We start from the raw sequence: 18,767 nt of genomic DNA on the forward strand, positions 1-18,767 counted from the left end.
GATCCTCCCCCAGATTGTCCTTTCTGAGCTCCAGCCAGGTGATGCTAAACACTCAGGTGGGAAAGAAGAAAATCTACAACAATGTGTTTAAAACAAAGCTGGTTTACTTGACATCTATCCTGAATATTAAACTCCAGCCTAGTTATAGGGGTTATTAACATCAGCAGAAACAAACCCCAACTGTCAGAATGAACATGGTTCAGTCCTGGATGTGATTAACAACAGCAATAACAGCAGAATCCAACCCCTGCAGTCACTTGTGAACTCGCTGGTGTGTCAGCAGGTTGGATGACTGAGTGAATCCCTTCCCACACACAGAGCAGGTGAACGGCCACGCCCCATTGTGAACTTGTTGGTATGTCAGCAGTTTGGATGCCAGAGTGAATCCCTTCCCACACTCAGAGCAGGTGAACGGCCTCTCCACAGTGTGAACTTGTTGGTGTGCCAGCAGGGTGGATGACTGAGTGAATCCCTTCCCTCACACGGAGCAAGTGAACGGCCTCTTCCCAGTGTGAGTGCGCTGGTGTACTGTGAGCTCAGATGATCGCCTGAACCCAGTCCCGCAGTGAGAGCACCTGAACGGTCTCTCGTCAGTGTGAACACGTCAATGGCATGTCAGTTCCCTGGAACTTTTAAAGCACTTCCCACAGTCCGAGCAATTAAAAGGTCTCTCATCAGTGTGAACTCGCTGGTGATTCAGCAGGTTGGATGAATTAGTGAATCCCTTCCCACACTCAGAGCAGGTGAACGGCCTCTCCCCATTGTGAACACGCTGGTGTCTCAGTAAGTGGGATGACCGAGTGAATCCCTTCCCACACTCAGAGCAGGTGAACGGCCTCTCCCCGGTGTGAATACGCTGGTGTGTCAGTAGGTGGGATGACTGAATGAATCCCTTCCCACATTCAGAGCAGGTGAACCCCCTCTCTCCAGTGTGAACACGCTGGTGTGTCAGTAGGTGAGATGAAATAGTGAATCCCTTCCCACACTCAGAGCAGGTGAACGGCCTCTCCCCAGTGTGAACACGCTGATGTATCAGCAGGTTGGATGACTGAGTGAATCCCTTCCCACACTCAGAGCAGGTGAACGGCCTCTCCCCGGTGTGGACACGCTGGTGTATCAGCAAGTTGGATGACTGAGCGAATCCCTTCCCACACACAGGGCAGGTGAACGGCCTCTCTCCAGTGTGAACACGCTGGTGTGTCAGTAGGTGAGATGAAACAGTGAATCCCTTCCCACACTCAGAGCAGGTGAACGGCCTCTCCCCGGTGTGAACACGCTGGTGTATCAGCAAGTTGAATGCCAGAGTGAATCCCTTCCCACACTCAGAGCAGGTGAACGGCCTCTCCCCGGTGTGAATACGCTTGTGTGTCGATAGGCCAGAGGGGTGGCTGAAGCCTCGTCCACACACAGAACACGTGTACGGTTTCTCCCCGCTGTGAACGGTGCTTTTTGCTTCCATGTTCAGAGGCCGATGATATTCAGATCCGATGAGTCGAGTGACTCTATCAGATCTTGACGTGATGTTTGGTTTGAGTTTCCTGTCTGTAAATCCTCCCCTTCCAGTGCCCTGTAAAATTAATTTAAAACAGGAAGCGTGAGAGACTACCCACAAGAAAACAAAGGCAGGTTGTGAAATTGAGCTCAATGAATCTGGTCAATTGTGGGGCCGGCACTAGAAAAAAGTGACCATGAAAGCTGCCGGATTGTCATAAATACCCAACTGGTTCACTGATGTCCTTCAGGGGAGGGAATCCGCCACCTGGTCTGGGCCTACACAAGGCTCTGGCCTCTATGGGAGGAGAGAGAGAGAGAGGTGGGTGTGGGAGGGGGCGAAGGAAAGGAACTTTGTAGATCTGCAACTCGACCAGAACTTTGACAGAACCTCCAAAACCCACAACCTCCACCACCTAGAAGGACAAGGGCAGCTGTTGTATGGGAGCACCATCACATCCAAGTTCCCCTCCAAGTCACACATCATCCTGACTCAGATATATTCATCGTTGCTGGGTCATAATCCTGGAACTCCTTACCGAACAACATTGTGGGAATACCTTCACCACACGGACTGCAGCGGTTCAAGAAGGTGACTCACCACCCCCTTCTCAACGGGAAACTGGGGATTGGCAATATTTGCTGCTCTTGCGAGCTACGCCCACATCCCAAGAATGAATTAAAACAAATCTGTAGATGTAAACTGGATTAAAAGCCTGTACAGAAATACTTGTTCCTAAAACAATACTCTTTTACGTTGTACGGACAGTGTCTGTGTAACAACCTAATCTCCCCCAGAATCCACCTCCCTTGACAGTCTCACATTGGAAATTGTTGGGTCCTCCTGGGCTCAGAAGTACTGGGGGTTAAACCCAGCAGCTTCTCCTGCATCTCCACTCCAGCTCAAACTGAAGCATAGAAACATAGGAGATAGGAGCAGGAGTAGGCCATTCGGCCCCTCTAGCCTGCTCCACCATTCAATGCGATCATGGCTGATCATCAAAATTCAGTACCTGGTCCCTGCTTTCTCCTCATACCCCTTGATCCCATTAGCTTTAAGAAATATATCCAACTCCTTCTTGACTATATTTAATGTATTGGCCTCTACTGCCTTCTGTGGTAGAGAATTCCACAGGTTCATCACTCTCTGGGTGAAGAAATTCCTCCTCATTTCTGTCCTAAATGGCCTACCCCTTATCCTTAGACTGTGACCCCTGGTTCTGGACTCCCCGACCATCCTTCCTGCATCTAGTCTGTCCAGTCCTGTCAGAATTTTATAAGTTTCAATGAGATCCCCTCTCATTCTTCTAAACTCCAGCGAGTACAAGCCCAATCGTCCCAATCTCTCCTCATATGCCATTCCTGCCATCCCAGGTATCAGCCTGGTGAATCTTTGCTGAACTCCTTCCACGGCAAGAACATCCTTCCTCAGATAAGGCGACCAAAACTGCACACAATACTCAAGATGCGGTCTTACCAAGGCCCTGTACAACTGCAGCAAGACAGCCTTGTTCCTGTACTCAAACCCTCTCGCTATGAAGGCCAACATACCATTTGCCTTCTTAACCACCTACTGCACCTGCATGCTTACCTTCAGTGACTGGTGCACAAGGACACCCAGGTCTCGTTGCACTTCCCCCTTCTCCCAATCTATTGCCATTCAGATAATAATCTGCCTTCCTGTTTCGGCCACCAAAGTGGATAACCTCACATCTATCCACGTTATATTGCATCTGCCATGCTTCTGCCCAATTACCCAACCTGTCCTGTAGTTTCCTGGAGTTTCTCGGCATCCTCCTCACAGCACACACGCCCACCCAGCTTTGTGCCATCTGCAAATTTGGAGATATTACATCTAGTTCACTTGTCGAGATCATAAATATATATTGTGAATAGCTGGGGTCCAAGGGCCAATCCCTGCGGTACCCCACTAGTCACTGCCTGCCACTCGGAAAAAGACCCGTTTATTCCAACTCTGCTTTCTGTCTGCCAACCAGTTCTCTATCCAAGTCAATACCTTGCCCCCAATCCCATGTGCCTTAACTTTACATGCTAATCTCTTATGCGGGACCTTATCGAAAGCCTTCTGAAAGTCCAAATACACAACATCCACTGGTTCTCCCTTATCTATTTTACTAGTTACATCCTCAAAAATGGAGCAACAAAAAGACCTACACAGGCGGCCAGGGACCAACCTTCCGTCAGCCTGCAATAAATGTCTTCCCGACAGCCGCTGACTAATGGCGGCCGCAGCAGCCACAATCCCCCGTGCCCCAGAAACCGCTCTATCCAACGCGCTGATTTCCCCGCTGAGAGTGCACATGCTCCCCGGGGCCGCGGGCCATTCTGGGAGCCTGGCTCCTGTCCTTTTCCCGAGTTGGACTCTGTGGAACCGGCTGAAGAAACTGGGAAGCGGCGGCTCGGATGGGGGAGGCACTGCACCCTGGGTTTCCTGGTGCCAGGGCCCTGGCCGCACGTCCGCCGGGCCCGGCCGCTCTGATTCTAATTGAGTTTTTTGATGAGGTAACAGAGAGGGTTGATGAGGGCAATGCAGTTAATGTGGTGTACATGGATTTCCAAAAGGCGTTCGACAAGTGCCACATAATAGGCTTGCCAGCAAAGTTGAAGCCCATGGAATAAAAGGGACAGTGGCAGCATGGATACAAAATTGGCAAAGTGACAGGAAACAGAGAGCAGTGGTGAACGGTTGTTTTTCGGACTGGAGGAAGGTATACAGTGGTGTTCCCCAGGGATCAGTACTAGGACCACTGCTTCACTTGATATATATTAATGACTTAGACTTGGGTGTACAGGGCACAATTTCAAAATTTGCAGATGACAGAAAACTTGGAAGTATAGTGAACAGTGAGGAGGATAGTGATAGACGTCAAGAAGACATAGACAGGCTGGTGGAATGGGCGGACACGTGGGAGATGAAATTTAACGCAGAAAAGTGCAAAGTGATACATTTTGGTAGGGAGAACCAAGTGAGGCAATATAAACTAAAGGGTACAATTCTAAAGTGGGTGCATGAACAGAGAGACCTGGGGGTATGTGTGCACAAATCGTTGAAGGTGGCAGGGCAGGTTGAGGAAGTGGTTAAAAAAGCATACGGGATCCTGGGCTTAATAAATAGAGGCAGAGAGTCCAAAAGCAAGGAAGTTATGATGAACCTTTATAAAACACTGGTTCGGCCTCAACTGGTGAATTGTGTCCAATTCTGGGCACCGCACTTTATGAAGGATGTGAAGACCTCAGAGAGGGTGCAGAAAAGATTTACAAGAATGGTTCCAGGGATGAGGGACTTCAGTTATGTGGATGGACTCGAGAAGCTGGGGTGGTTCTCCTTACAGCAGAGAAGGTAGAGAGGAGATTTGATACAGGTGTTCAAAATCATGATGGGTCTGGACAGAGTAGAAACTGTTCCCATTGACAGAAGGGTCGAGAACCAGAGGACACAGATTTAAGGTGATTGGCAGAAGAACCAAAGGCGACATGAGGAAAATCTTTTTTACTCAGCGAGTGGTTAGGATCTGGAATGCACTGCCTGAAAGGGTGGTGGAGGCAGATTCAATCACCGCTTTCAAAAGGGAATTGGATAAGTGCCTGAAGTAAAGAAATGTGCAGGGTTACGGGGAAAGGGCGGGGAGTGGGACTCGCTGAAGTGATCTTGCAGAGAGCCGGCACGGGCTCGACGGGCCGAATGGCCTCCTTCTGTGCTGTAACAATTCTATGATTCTATAAAATATTAGAAAGTTTGATCCACAGAAGCACGAGGTTTATCTGCTTTTATTGATGAATTTAAAAAGTCTGTATTGCAATCTGAGCCCGTGTGTTGTGAGCCAAAGAGCCTTGTGTCCAATGAGGGGAATAAAGGCCCACAGCCTCCCCTGGCCCCGGGCCCTGAACAAGGGACTGGAGAAACTCACTGCCCTGCGGATCAGACAATCAGCCGGCGCCAGTCCCGCCCCTCGGGCTCCCCGATCGGTTGGAGGACCCGCCGCCAGCTCGCTCCTCCAGCCCCGCCCCGCTCGCTCCCTATTGGTCGGAAGCTCCCGTCAATCAGGCCCTGAGCTGGGTCACGTGTCCCCGAGATCACGTGCTCCGTCCAACTGACGCCGCTCGGTACGGGGCCTCACGGACTCTCAGGTTTTTCTATTTCTCTTTGTTCTCTCCCGATCCCCCCCCACCCCGCACGAATCTCCACCCAATCGGACCGGAGAAAACTCACTTTGCGTCACCGATCACGACTCTGGACCCGACACCAAGGACTTTCCCGGAATGTCCCGCGCCGACTCCGTCTGGCAGGATCCGAGTGCGCAGGCGCAGCTCTGAATGGGGGAGGGGGCTGGTCTCCTCTGGGCATGCGCGGTTGTTGCCCTTGGTGACCGGGAGGGGTCACTGTGCCGGACTCGGCCAAACCGCCGCTCCCTGTGCGCATGCGCGGACTCTCGGCTGTCAATCAACCATCAGCCAGTAGAGGTCGCTGGTGAGACCAGTGAAGAAAGAAACACTTGCATTTCGATAGCGCCTTTCAACACCACCGGACGTCCCAAAGTGCATTACAGCCAATGAAGTACTTTTGAAGTGTAGTCACTGTTGTAATGTAAGAAATGCGGCAGTCAAATAGCGCACAGCAAGCTCTCACAAACAGCAATGTGATCATGACCAGATAATCAATCTTTTTGTTAACTCGGTTTCTCTCTCTACGGATGTTGCCTGGCCTGCCGAGTGTTTCCAGCATTTCCTGTTGTTATTTCAGATTTCCAGCATCCGCAGTATTTTGCTATTATCCTTTTGTTCCATTGATTGAGGGATAAACATTGGCTAGGACACCGGGGATATTTCCCCTGCTCTTTCCCACATTACAACAGTGACTACGCCTCAAAAGTACTTCATTGGCTGTAAAGCACTTCAAGACATCTGCTGGTCATGAAAGCACTATATAAATACAAGTCTTTCTTTCTCAAAATAGTGTCATGGGATCTTTTACATCCACCTGAGAGAGCAGACAGGGCCTCAGTTTAATGTCTCATCCGAAAGACACCACCTCTGACAGTGCCTCAGTACTGCACTGGAGTGTCAGCCTGGATTTTTGTGCTCAAGTCTCTGGAGTGGGACTTGAACCCACAACCTTATGCCTCAGAGGCAAGAGTGCTACCATAGAGTCATAGATTTATACAGCACAGAAAGGGGCCCTTCGGCCCATCGTGTCCACGCCGGCCATCAAGCCCTGTCTATTCTAATCCCATTTTCCAGCACTTGGTCCGTAGCCTTGTATGCTATGGCGTTTCAAGTGCTCATCTAAATGCTTCTTGAATGTTGTGAGGGTTCCTGCCTCTACCACCCTTTCAGGCAGTGAGTTCCAGATTCCAACCACCCTCTGGGTGAAAAAGTTTTTCCTCAAATCCCCTCTAAACCTCCTGCCCCTTACCTTGAAACTATGCCCCTTGTTATTGACCCCTCTACTAAGGGGAAAAGTTCCTTTCTATCTACCCTATGCCCCTCATAATTTTGTACACCTCAATCAGGTCCCCCCTCAGCCTTCCCTGCTCTAAGGAAAACAACCCCAGCCTGTCCAGTCTCTCTTCATAGCTGAAGCGCTCCAGCCCAGGTAACACCCTGGTGAATCTCCTCTGCACCCTCTCCAATGCAATCACATCCCTCCTATAGTGTGGCGACCAGAACTGCACACAGTATTCCAGCTGTGGCCTAACTAGCGTTTTGTACAGCTCCATCATAACCTCCCTGCTCTTATATTCTATGCCTCGGCTAATGAAGGCAGGTATCCTATATGCCTTCTTAACCACCCTATCTAGCTGTCCTGCTGCTCTCAGGGATCTGTGTACATGCACACCAAGGTCCCGCTGATCCTCTGTCCTTCCTAGGGTCCTACCATTCATTGTGTATTCCCTTGTTAGTCCTCCCAAAATGCATCACCTCACACTTTTCAGGGTTAAATTCCATTTGCCACTGTGCTGCCCATCTAACCAACCCGTCTATATTCTCCTGTAGCCTGAGGCTTCCCTCCTCGCTATTTACCACTCCACCAATTTTCGTGTCATCAGCGAACTTACTGATCATACCTCCTACATTCATATCTAAATCATTAATGTACACTACAAGCAGCAAAGGACCCAGCACCGATCCCTGCGGTACACCACTGGACACAGGCTTCCAGTCACAAAAACAACCTTCGACCATCACCCTCTGCCTCCTGCCACTAAGCCAATTTTGGATCCAATGTGCCAAATTGCCCTGGATCCCATGGGCTCTTACCTTCTTGACCAGTCTCCCATGTGGGACTTTGTCAAAAGCCTTACTGAAGTCCATGTAGACTACTTCAACTGCACTACCCTCATCCACACACCTAGTCACCCCCTCTCAAAATTCAATCAAATTGGTTAGACATGATCTCCCCCTGACAAAGCCATGCTGACTCTCTTGATTAATCCTTGCCTCTCCAAGTGGAGACTAATTCTGTCCCTCAGAATTTTTTCCAATAATTTCCCTACCACTGATGTTAGGCTCACTGGCCTGTAATGCCCTGGTTTATCCCTACTACTACCCTTCTTGAATAATGGTACTACGTTAGCTGTCCTCCAGTCCTTTGGCACCTCCCCTGTGGCCAGAGAGGTTCTGAAAATTTGTGTCAGAGCCCCTGCAATCTCCTCCCTTGCCTCTCACAGCAGCCTGGGATACGTCTCATCTGGGCCTGGGGGTTTATCCACTTTTAAGCCCGCTAAAACCACGAGTACCTCCTCCCTCTCAATACTAATTTGTTCAAGTATATCACAATCCCCCTGCCTGATTTCTATGCCTGCATCGTCCTTCTCCATAGTGAACACAGATGCAAAATATTAATTTAAAACCTCACCTACATCTTCTGGCTCTACACACAGATTGCCACTTTGGTCCCTAATGGGCTCTACTCTTTCCCTGGTTTTCCTCTTGCCTTTAATATACTAATAAAACACCGTGGGATTTTCCTTTATTTTGCCTGCCAGTGTTTTTTCATGACCTCTCTTCGTTCTCCTAATTTCTTTTTTAAGTACCCCCCTGCACTTTCTATACTCCTCTAGGGCTTCCACTGTTTTTAGTCCTTTCTATCTGCCAATAGCCTCCCTTTTTTTCCTAAACCATTCTTGTATGTCCCTTGACATCCAGGGTTCCCTGGGCTTGTTGGTCCCACCCTTGACCTTTACAGGAACATGATGGCGTTGTACTCTCTCAATTTCCTTTCTGAAAGACTCCCACTGCTCTGATGTGGATTTTCCTACAAGTAGTTGATCCCAGTCCACTTTGGCCAGATCCTGCCTTATCATATTAAAATCGGCCTTCCCCCAATTTAGATCCTTTATTTCCAGTCCATCTTTGTCCTTTTCCATAACTACTTTAAATCTCACCGAATTATGGTCACTGTCACCAAAATGCTCTCCTACTAACCTTTCTACCACTTACCCTGCTATATTCCCTCGAATTAGGTCCAGTACCGCCCCATCTCTTGTAGGACTTTCTACATGTTGGCTGAAAAAGCTCTCCTGGATGCACTTTAAGAATTCCACACCCTCTAAGCCTTTCACACTCTGACTATCCCAGTTAATATTGGGGAAGTTGAAATCCCCAACAATTATTACCTTATTATTTCTACACTTCTCTGAGATTAGCCTACATATCTGTTCCTCTATCTCCCCCTTACTGTTTGGGGGCCTATAGTACACTCCCAGCAAAGTGCTTGCCCCCTTTTTGTTTTTAAGTTCTATCCATATGGCCTCATTAGAGGAACCTGCTAAGGTATCATCCCTTCTTACAGCAGAAATTGACTCCTTGATTAATATTACTCACCTGATTTTTGGTCAACTCTTGGAGTATTCATGTTTAATAAATCTCCGGGAGAAGGAGTCGCTTCACTTGTACTGGTTACATAAGAACATAAAAAACAGGAGCAGGAGTAGGCCAATTGGCCCCTCGAGCCTGCTCCGCCATTCAATAAGATCATGGCTGATCTGATCCGAACCTCAAATCTACTTTCACTCTCCGTCCCACCCGAACCCATGTGATCACCCGGGAGAGGCGAAAAACCAGTTAAAAAACCCAATGACCAATTTGGGAGAAAAAATCTGAGAAATTCCTCTCTGACCCTTCTAGGCGATCGAAACTCGTCCAGGAGATCACTCTCTCCCTGTATTTCCTGCAGTACTTACCTTCTGTAAGAGGTGATCTCCACCCCAGCCAGGAACAGGCCCAATTTACTCTTGAAGGACTCCTAGCTGGCAGCCTGTTCCCGAGGTCTCCACTAATCCCTGTGAATAGAACCATCTCCTGAAATCTAACACAGAATTAGAACACAAGAAGTAGGAGCAGGACCAGGCTACGCGGCCCCTGGGCCCGCTCCGCCACCCACAGGGCCATGACCAATCCGAACCTAGCCTCATGTCTGATATCCTGCCCGCTCCCCGTAACCCCTAATTCCCTTTACTTCTAGGAAACTGTCGATTTCCGTTTTAAATTTATTTAATGATGTAGCTTCCACAGATTGAAAACTGCTAATGTAACACCCTTATTTAAAAAGGGCAGGAGGCAGAAGGCTGGAAACTAGAGACCTGTTAGCCTAACATCTGTGGTTGGTAAAATGTTAGAGTCCATTATTAAGGAGACAGTAACGGGACATTTGGATAAACATAATTTAATAGGACAAAGTCAGCATGGTTTTATGAAGGGGAAGTCATGTTTGACAAATTTGCTTGAGTTCTTTGAGGAAGTAACATACAGGGTGGATAAAGGAGAACCAGTGGACGTAGTGCATTTAGACTTCCAAAAGGCATTTGACAAGGTGCCACACAAAAGATTATTGCTTAAGATAAAAAATCACGGGATTGGGGGTAATATTCTGGCGTGGGTGGAGAATTGGCTCTCTAACAGAAAGCAGAGAGTTGGGGTAAATGGTTCATTCTCAGACTGGTAATCAGTAACTAGTGGTGTTCCGCAGGGGTCAGTGCTGGGTCCCCAACTCTTTACAATCTATATTAACGATTTGGAGGAGGGGACCGAGTGCAACATATCAAAGTTTGCAGATGATACAAAGATGGGAGGGAAAGTAGTGAGTGAGGAGGACATAAAAAACCTGCAAAGGGACATAGACAGGCTAAGTAAGTGGGCAGAGATTTGGCAGATGGAATACAATACTGGAACGTGTGAGGTTATGCACTTTGGCAGGAAAAATCATAGAGCAAGTTATTATCTTAATGGCAAGAAACTGGAAAGTACTGAAGTACAAAGGGATCTGGGGGTCCTGGTGCACGAAACTCAAAAAGCTAGTATGCAGGTGCAGCAAGTGATCAAGAAGACCAATGGAATGTTGGCTTTTATTGCTAGGGGGATAGAATATAAAAACAGGGAGGTATTGCTGCAGTTATACAAGGTATTGGTGAGACCGCACCTGGAATACTGCATACAGTTTTGGTGTCCATACTTAAGAAAAGACATACTTGCTCTCGAGTCAGTACAAAGAAGGTTCACTCGGTTAATCCCGGGGATGAGGGGGTGGTCATATGAGGAGAGGTTGAGTCGATTGGGACTCCTCATTGGAGTTCAGAAGAATGAGAGGCGATCTTATTGAAACATATAAGATTGTGAAGGGGCTTGATCGGGTGGATGCGGTGAGGATGTTCCCAATGATGGGTGAAACTACAACTAGGAGGCATAATCTTAAAATAAGGGGCTGCTCTTTCAAAACTGAAATGAGGAGAGACTTCTTCACTCAGAGGGTGGTAGGTTTGTGGAATTTGCTGCCCCAGAAAGCTGTGGAAGCTACATCATTAAATAAATTTTAAAACAGAAATAGATAGTTCCCTAGAAGTAAAGGGAATTAAGGGTTACGGGGAGCGGGCAGGAAATTGGACATGAGTCTAGGTTCGGATCGGTCATGGCCCTGTGGGTAGTGGAGTGGGCCCAAGGGCCGTGTAGCCTGGTTCTGCTCCTACTTCTTGTGTTCTAATTCGGTGTTAGATTTCAGGAGATGGTTTTATTCCTGTTCCTGGCTGGGGTGGAGATCGCCTTTACAGAAGGTAAGTACTGTAGAAAATATAGGGACAGAGTGATCTCCTGGAAGAGTTTCGATCGCCTAGATGGGACGGAGAGGAATTTCCCAGATTTTTTCTCCCAAATTGGCCATTGGGTTTTTTATCTGGTTTTTCGCCTCTCCCGGGAGATCACATAGGTTCGGGTGGGATGGAGAGTGATAGAAGATTTGAGTTTAGGATCAGATCAGCCATGATCTTATTGAATGGTGGAGCAGGCTCGAGGGGCCGATTGGCCTACTCCTGCTCCTATTTCTTATGTTCTTATGTCCCCTTGTCCTCGGCTGCCCCACTGGCGGAAAAAGTTTCTCTCTATCTTCTCTACCAATTCCTTTCAAAATCCTAAAATCCTCAATCACTCCTTAACCTTCTAGATTCCAGGGAACACAAGCCTAGTTTATGTAATCTCTCCCTCATAATCTAACCCTTGGAGCCTGGGAAACATTCTGGTCAATCTGTGCTGCACTCCTTCCAAGGCCAATATATCCTTTCTGATGTGCGGTGCCCAGAACTGTAGACAGTGCTCCAGGGAGTTCCTGGGAGTTACTGTGCGTAGGTCCCTGAAGGTGGCGGGACATATTGAGAGTGGTTAACAAAGCATATGGGATCTTGGGCTTCATAAATAGAGGTATTGAGTACAAAAGTAGAGAAGTTATGCTGAACCTTTATAAAGCGCTGGTTAGGCCACAACTGGAGTATTGCGTCCAGTTCTGGTCACCACACTTTAGGAAGGATGTGAAGGCCCTTGAGAGGGTGCAGAGGAGATTTACCAGAATGGTTCTGGGGATGGGGGATCTTAGCTACAAGGACAGGTTGGAGAAGCTGGATTTGTTTTCATTAGAGCAAAGGAGGTTGAGGGGTGATTTGATAGAGGTGTACAAGATTATGACGGGTTTGGATAGGCTAGACGGAGAAAGGCTGTTCCCACTAGTTGATGGTACAAGGACTAGGGGACACAGATTTAAGGTTTTGGGCAAGAGATACAGGGGGGATGTGAGGAAAAACTTTTTTACGCAATGAGTGGTGAGGACCTGGAACTCGCTGCCGACGGAAGTGGTGGAAGCGGAGACACTCAATGTTTTCAAGGGGAGACTGGATAGGCACTTGAGGGAAATAAACTTGCAGGGCTACGGGGATAGAGCGGGGGAATGGGACTGACTGGATTGTATACAGAGAGCCGGCACGGACTCGATGGGCTGAATGGCCTCCTTCTGTGCCGTTATGACTCTCTGGGGTCTAACCCGGGCTTTGTATAGCTGTAGCTTATAAGGAGAAACTGTTTCCAGTGGCAGGAGGCTCGGTAACCAGAGGACACAGATATAAGGTCATTGACAAAAGAACCAGAGGCGAGGTGAGGAGAATTTTATTGACGCAGCGAGTTGTTGTGATCTGGAATGCGCTGCCTGAAAGGGCGGTGGAAGCAGAGTCAATAATAACCTTCACTGGGGAATTGGATAAATACTTCAAGGGGAAACATTTTCAGGGCTATGGGGAAAGAGCAGGGGGAGTGGGACTAAATGGAGAGCTCTTTCAAAGAGCCGGCACAGGCACGATGGGCTGAATGGCCTCCTTCTGTGCTGTATGATTCTAGGAGCCACTCCTAGAGTGGAGTGGTGCCCGCAGGGATCGCTTGGCAGGAAATTGGGAGGAGGTGGTTCACACGCAGACAGCACCTGATTTCGAGACGCTGTCCTTTTAAAATTGGCCCTCCACAGGCAAGGAGGGACTCGGACCCTTTAATGAAAATCACTTTGAAAAGAAGAGTCCCTGTCCCTTTAAGAGCCCTCCGCCCACCACTCCCGCCCTTTTCGTAAAGTCTTTGAAATTCATAATAAAAGTTCATGCAGAAAAAATGTGTGTGTGTGTCTGACTGTATTTTAGTGAGTATGTGTTTGTGTGTGTCTGTCTGACTGTATGTGTGTGTGTCTGTGTAGAATAGCATCATAGAATGATACAGCACAGAAGGAGGCCATTCGGCCCATCGTGCCTGTGCCGGCTCTTTGAAAGAGCGATCCAATTAATCCCACTCCCCCTGCTCTTTCCCCAAAGCCTTGTAAATGTTTTCCCTTCAAGTATTTACCTCAATCTCTTTTGAATTATAATATTGATTCTGCTTCCACCGCCCTTTCAGGCAGCGCATTCCAGATCACAACAACTTGGTGTAAAAATCTGTTTCCTCATGTCACCTCTGGTTCTTTTGCCAATCGCCTTACATAAGAACATAAGAAATAGGAGCAGGAGTAGGCCAATCAGCCCCTCGAGCCTGCTCCGCCATTCAATAAGATCATGGCTGATCTGATCCTAACCGCCAATCTACTATCACAGAACCATCTCCTGAATCTAACAGAATTAGACACACGAAATAGGAGCAGGATCAGGCTACACGGTCCCTGGGCCCGCTCCGCTACCCACAGGGCCATGACCGATCCGAACCTAGACTCATGTCCAAATTCCTGCCCGCTCCCCGTAACCCTTAATTCCCTTTACTTCTAGGAAACTGTCTATTTCTGTTTTAAATTTATGTAATGATGTAGCTTCTACAGCTTTTTGGGGCAGCATATTCCATGGACCTACCACCCTCTGAATGAAGTAGTTCCTCCTCATCTCAGTTTTGAAAGAGCAGCCCCTTATTCTAACACTATGCCCCCAGTTCCAGTTTCACCCACCATCGGGAACATCCTCCCCGCATCCACCCGATCCAACCCCTTCACAATCTTATATGTTACAATAAGATCGCCTCTCATTCTTCTGAACTCCAATGAGTAGAGTCCCAATCTACTCAACCTCTCCTCATATGTCCATCCCCTCATCCCCAGGGTTAACCGAGTGAACCTTCTTTGTACTGACTCGAGAGCAAGTACGTCCTTTCTTAAGTATGGACACCAAAACTGTACGCAGTATTCCAGGTGCGGTCTCACCAATACCTTGTACAACTGAAGCAATACCTCCCTATTTTTATATTCTATCCCCCTAGCAATGAAAGCCAACATTCCATTGGCCTTCTTAATCACTTGCTGCACCTGCATACTAACCTTTTGAGTTTCGTACACCAGGACCCCCAGATCCCTTTGTACTTCAGTACTTTCCAGTAACTTGCCATTAAGATAATAATTTGCTCTACGATTTTTCCTGTCAAAGTGCATAACCTCACACTTTCCAGTATTGTATTCCATCTGCCAAATCTCTGCCCACTTACTTAGCCTGTCTATGTCCCCTTGCAGGTTTTTTATGTCCTCCTCACTCACTACTTTCCCTCCCATCTTAGTATCATCTGCAAACTTTGATATGTTACACTCGGTCCCCTCCTCCAAATCGTTAATATAGATTGTAAAGAGTTGGGGACCCAGCACTGACCCCTGCGGAACACCACTAGTTACTGATTGCCAGTCTGAGAATGAACCATTTATCCCAACTCTCTGCCTTCTGTTAGATAGCCAATCCTCTATCCATGCCAGAATATTACCCCCAATCCCGTGATTTTTTATCTTAAGCAATAATCTTTTGTGTGGCACCTTGTCAAATGCCTTTTGGAAGTCTAAATACACTACGTCCACTGGTTCCCCTTTATCCACCCTATATGTTACTTCCTCAAAGAACTCCAGCAAATTTGTCAAACATGACTTCCCCTTCATAAAACCATGCTGACTTTGTCCAATTAAATTATGATTATCCAAATGTCCTGTTACTGTCTCCTTAATAATGGGCTCCAATATTTTACCTACCACAGATATTAGGCTAACCGGTCTATAGTTTCCAGCCTTCTGTCTACTGCCCTTTTTAAATAAGGGTGTTACATTAGCAGTTTTCCAGTCTGCCGGGACCTTTGCTGAGTCCAGGGAGTTTTGGAAAATTATTACCAATGCATCCACAATCCCTACCGCCACTTCCCTCAAGACCCTAGGATGTAAGCCATCAGGTCCAGGTGATTTATCCGCCTTGAGTCCCATTATTTTACCGAGTACCACTTCCTTAGTGATTCTGATCGTGTTTAGCTCCTCCCCCCTATAGCCCCCTGTTTGTCCAGTGTTGGGATATTCTTAGTGTCTTCTACTGTAAAGACTGATACAAAATATTCATTCAGTGTTTTTGCCATCTCCATATTTCCCACCATTAATTTCCCGGTCTCATCCTCTAAGGGACCAACATTTACTTTAGCCACCCTTTTTCTTTTTATATAACTATAAAAACTCTTACTATCTGTTTTTATATTTTTTGCTAATTTACTTTCATAATCTATCTTCCCTTTCTTAATCAATCTTTTTGTTATTTTTTTGCTGTCTTTTAAAGTTTTCCCAATCCTCTATCCTCCCGCTAGATTTGGCTACCTTATATGCCCTTGTTTTTAGTCGAATACTATCCTTAATTTCTTTACTTAGCCACGGATGGCTGTCTTTTCTTTTACACCCTTTTCTTCTCAGTGGAATATATTTTTTTGGAAGTTGTAAAATAACTCCTTAAATGTACACCACTGATCATGTATCGTCTTACCCTTTAATCTATTTCCCCAATCCACTCTACTCAATTCCGCTCTCATACCTTCATAGTCTCCTTTATTCAAGCTTAGCACGCTTGTCTGGTTTCTGTCCCTTCAGCCATTGGAAACGGTTTCTCCTTATTTACTCTCTCAAAATCCATCCTGATTTTGAACAACTCTGTCAAATCTCCTCTTAATCTTCTTTGCTTAAGGAGAACAAGCCCAGCTTCTCCCGTCTCTCCACGTAACTCAAGTCCCTCATCCCTGGTCCCATTCTCGTAAATTTCTTCTGCACCCTCTCTAAGGCCTTGACATCCTTCCTAAAGTGTGGTGCCCAGCGGAAGCCTAGCCAGTGTTTTATAAAGGCTTAGCATAACCTGCTTGCTTTTGTACTCTATTCCTCTATTAATAAAGTCAAGGATCCTGTATACTTTTTTAACAGCCTTCTCAACTTGTCCTGCCACCTTCTAAGATTTGTGTACATACACCCCGAGGCCTCTCTGTTCCTGCACCCTCTTTAAAACTGGGCCATTTAGTTTATATTGCCTCTCCTCATTCTTCCTACCAAAATGAATCACTTCACACTTCTCTACATTAAATTTAATCTGCCACGTTTCTGCCCATTTCACCAGTCTGGCTACATCCTCCTGAAGTCTGTTACTATCCTCATTGTTTGCTACATTTCCGAGTTTCGTGTCATCTGTAAATTTTGAAATTTTGCCCTGGATCCCCAAGTCCAGGTCATTAATATATATCAAAAAAAGCAGTGGTCTGAATCAATGTTCACGTTAAGTTGCGCGGCCACGCAGCGGTCTGGAGGTCCCGCGCAGCCGGCTCACCGCCCTGTAAATGGAATAAACGCGCATGTGCGGAAATTTGAATGGGCCGTGCAGCCCGTTAAAGGGGACACGCACCTCAAAAAAAAAGAGGGAACATTGATCCTAATACCGACCCCTGGGGAACATCACTGTTTACCTCCCTCCAGTCTGAAAAGAAACCGTTCACCACTACTCTCTGCTTTCTGTCCCTTGGCAGAAAATTGGGAGGGGGCGAGAGCAAACAGCACCTGATTTCTCACCAAGCACTCAGGGGAGCAGGGGATTAGCCCTACTTTAAATGTCAGTCTCTTACATATACATTATAAAAAAGGGAGATGCTGTCCCTTTAAAATTGGTCATCCACGGGGACACGGTCCCTTTAATGAAAATCTCATAGAAAGAGCGCCTGTCCCTTTAAGAGAACCCCCACCACTCCCATATTTCTCTTAAAGTGCTTGAAATTAATCATTAAAAACGCAGAAAATTAATATTTAAAAAATTAATTCAGGGAGAAAAAATATTTTTACTCACATTTGCTCCCCAGGGTTTCTTGTTTCTGTTTCATCAATTTAAAAACAAACTGCTTTTTTTATGATCAGCCTGTCTTCTATGTTTCTATGTACTTTCAGTGATGACTTTTATAAACTGGTTTTGCAGGAAATTAGAAGAGGAGGGGAGAGATTTGAAGACACTCGGTCCCTTTGTGACAATAAAGTTGCCGCTGATCCCGCGCATGCGCCCCATGGCCCCGCCCTCTCCTGCTCCACAGGCGCCCGGCCCGCACCGCGCATGCTCAGCACACCCCCCCTGGGAACCTGTCAATCATCCTTCCCCTCTGAATAAGCCCCGCCCACTCCCCCTACTCCGCATGCGCCGCCGGGCCCCGCTCCCGAAGTTGAGCCGCTACCGCGCCTGCGCAGGGCCTCGCATTCTGGGGAAGGCCCGGGCAACCGCGAGAGTCCGGATCACCGGCGGAAAGTGAGTCTTATCAGGGTTTTTTTTACATATAGCGGAGAGAAGCGCGGGCGGGGAGATAAATAAAAAGAAAATACAAACCGCACCGTCCCAGCGCCCTCCCGGCACGGAGCGGCCGCAGCCCCTTGTCTTCTGCAGGGAGCTTGACTGGGCACGTCATCAACTCCACGGCGGTGACTGACGGGAGCTCCGACCAATAGGGAGAGAGCGGGCGGAGCTCGGAGGACTGAGGTGGCGGCGGGTCCTCCAACCAATCGGGGTGTTCGAGGGGCGGGACTTCCGCCGCCTGCTTCTCCCGCTGCTGAGACACGTGGAATGCAGCAGAGGGCGCTCTTCTGAGTTTGGGGCTCAGGCCTGTTAGTGGAGCAGTGCAGAGGGAACTTTACTCTGCACTGGGCTTTACTCCCTCAGCACTGCACTGGAGGGGCAGCACAGAGTTTTAGACTCGAGTCTCTGGAGTGGGACTTCAACCCACAACCTTCTGACTCAGAGGAGAGAGTGCTGCCGCCTGAGCCATGGCTGACACTCTGTATCTAACCCGTGCTGTACCTGCCCTGGGAGTGTTTGATGGGACAGTGTAGAGGGAGCTTTACTCTGTATCTAACCCGTGCTGTACCTGCCCTGGGAGTGTTTGATGGGACAGTGTAGAGGGAGCTTTACTCTGTATCTAACCCGTGCTGTACCTGCCCTGGGAGAGTTTGATGGGACAGTGTAGAGGGAGCTTTACTCTGTATCTAACCTGTGCTGTACCTGCCCTGGGAGTGTTTGATGGGACAGTGTAGAGGGAGCTTTACTCTGTATCTAACCCATGCTGTACCTGCCCTGGGAGTGTTTGATGGGACAGTGTAGAGGGAGCTTTACTCTGTATCTAACCCGTGCTGTACCAGCCCTGGGGGTGTTTCATGGGACAGTGTAGAGGGAGCATTACTC

At 47.7% G+C, this 18,767-nt stretch overlaps 1 protein-coding gene across 1 annotated transcript; it reads right to left on the reverse strand.

Moving 5' to 3' along the window:
• Positions 1 to 90: 90 nt before the first annotated feature.
• On the reverse strand, positions 91 to 17,993 carry LOC147093430 (uncharacterized). Its single transcript, XM_085974321.1, has 2 exons — positions 17,924 to 17,993; positions 91 to 1,567 (listed from the first exon to the last, which is right to left on the reverse strand). Exon 2 carries the CDS (start codon positions 1,457 to 1,459, stop codon positions 605 to 607), a length of 855 nt encoding a protein of 284 aa, XP_085830447.1. The 5' UTR covers positions 1,460 to 1,567; positions 17,924 to 17,993; the 3' UTR covers positions 91 to 604.
• Between the last annotated feature and the right edge of the window lie 774 nt (positions 17,994 to 18,767).

Source organism: Somniosus microcephalus, unplaced genomic scaffold (assembly GCF_052327205.1).
Source record: "Somniosus microcephalus isolate GS21.2 unplaced genomic scaffold, FLI_Smic_1.0 unresolved_chr1, whole genome shotgun sequence".
Lineage (NCBI taxonomy): Eukaryota > Metazoa > Chordata > Chondrichthyes > Squaliformes > Somniosidae > Somniosus > Somniosus microcephalus.

Bases quoted from the DNA above. Each gene is read 5' to 3' on its own strand.
- LOC147093430 (XM_085974321.1), bottom strand. From the start codon at position 1,459: ATGGAAGCAAAAAGCACCGTTCACAGCGGGGAGAAACCGTACACGTGT.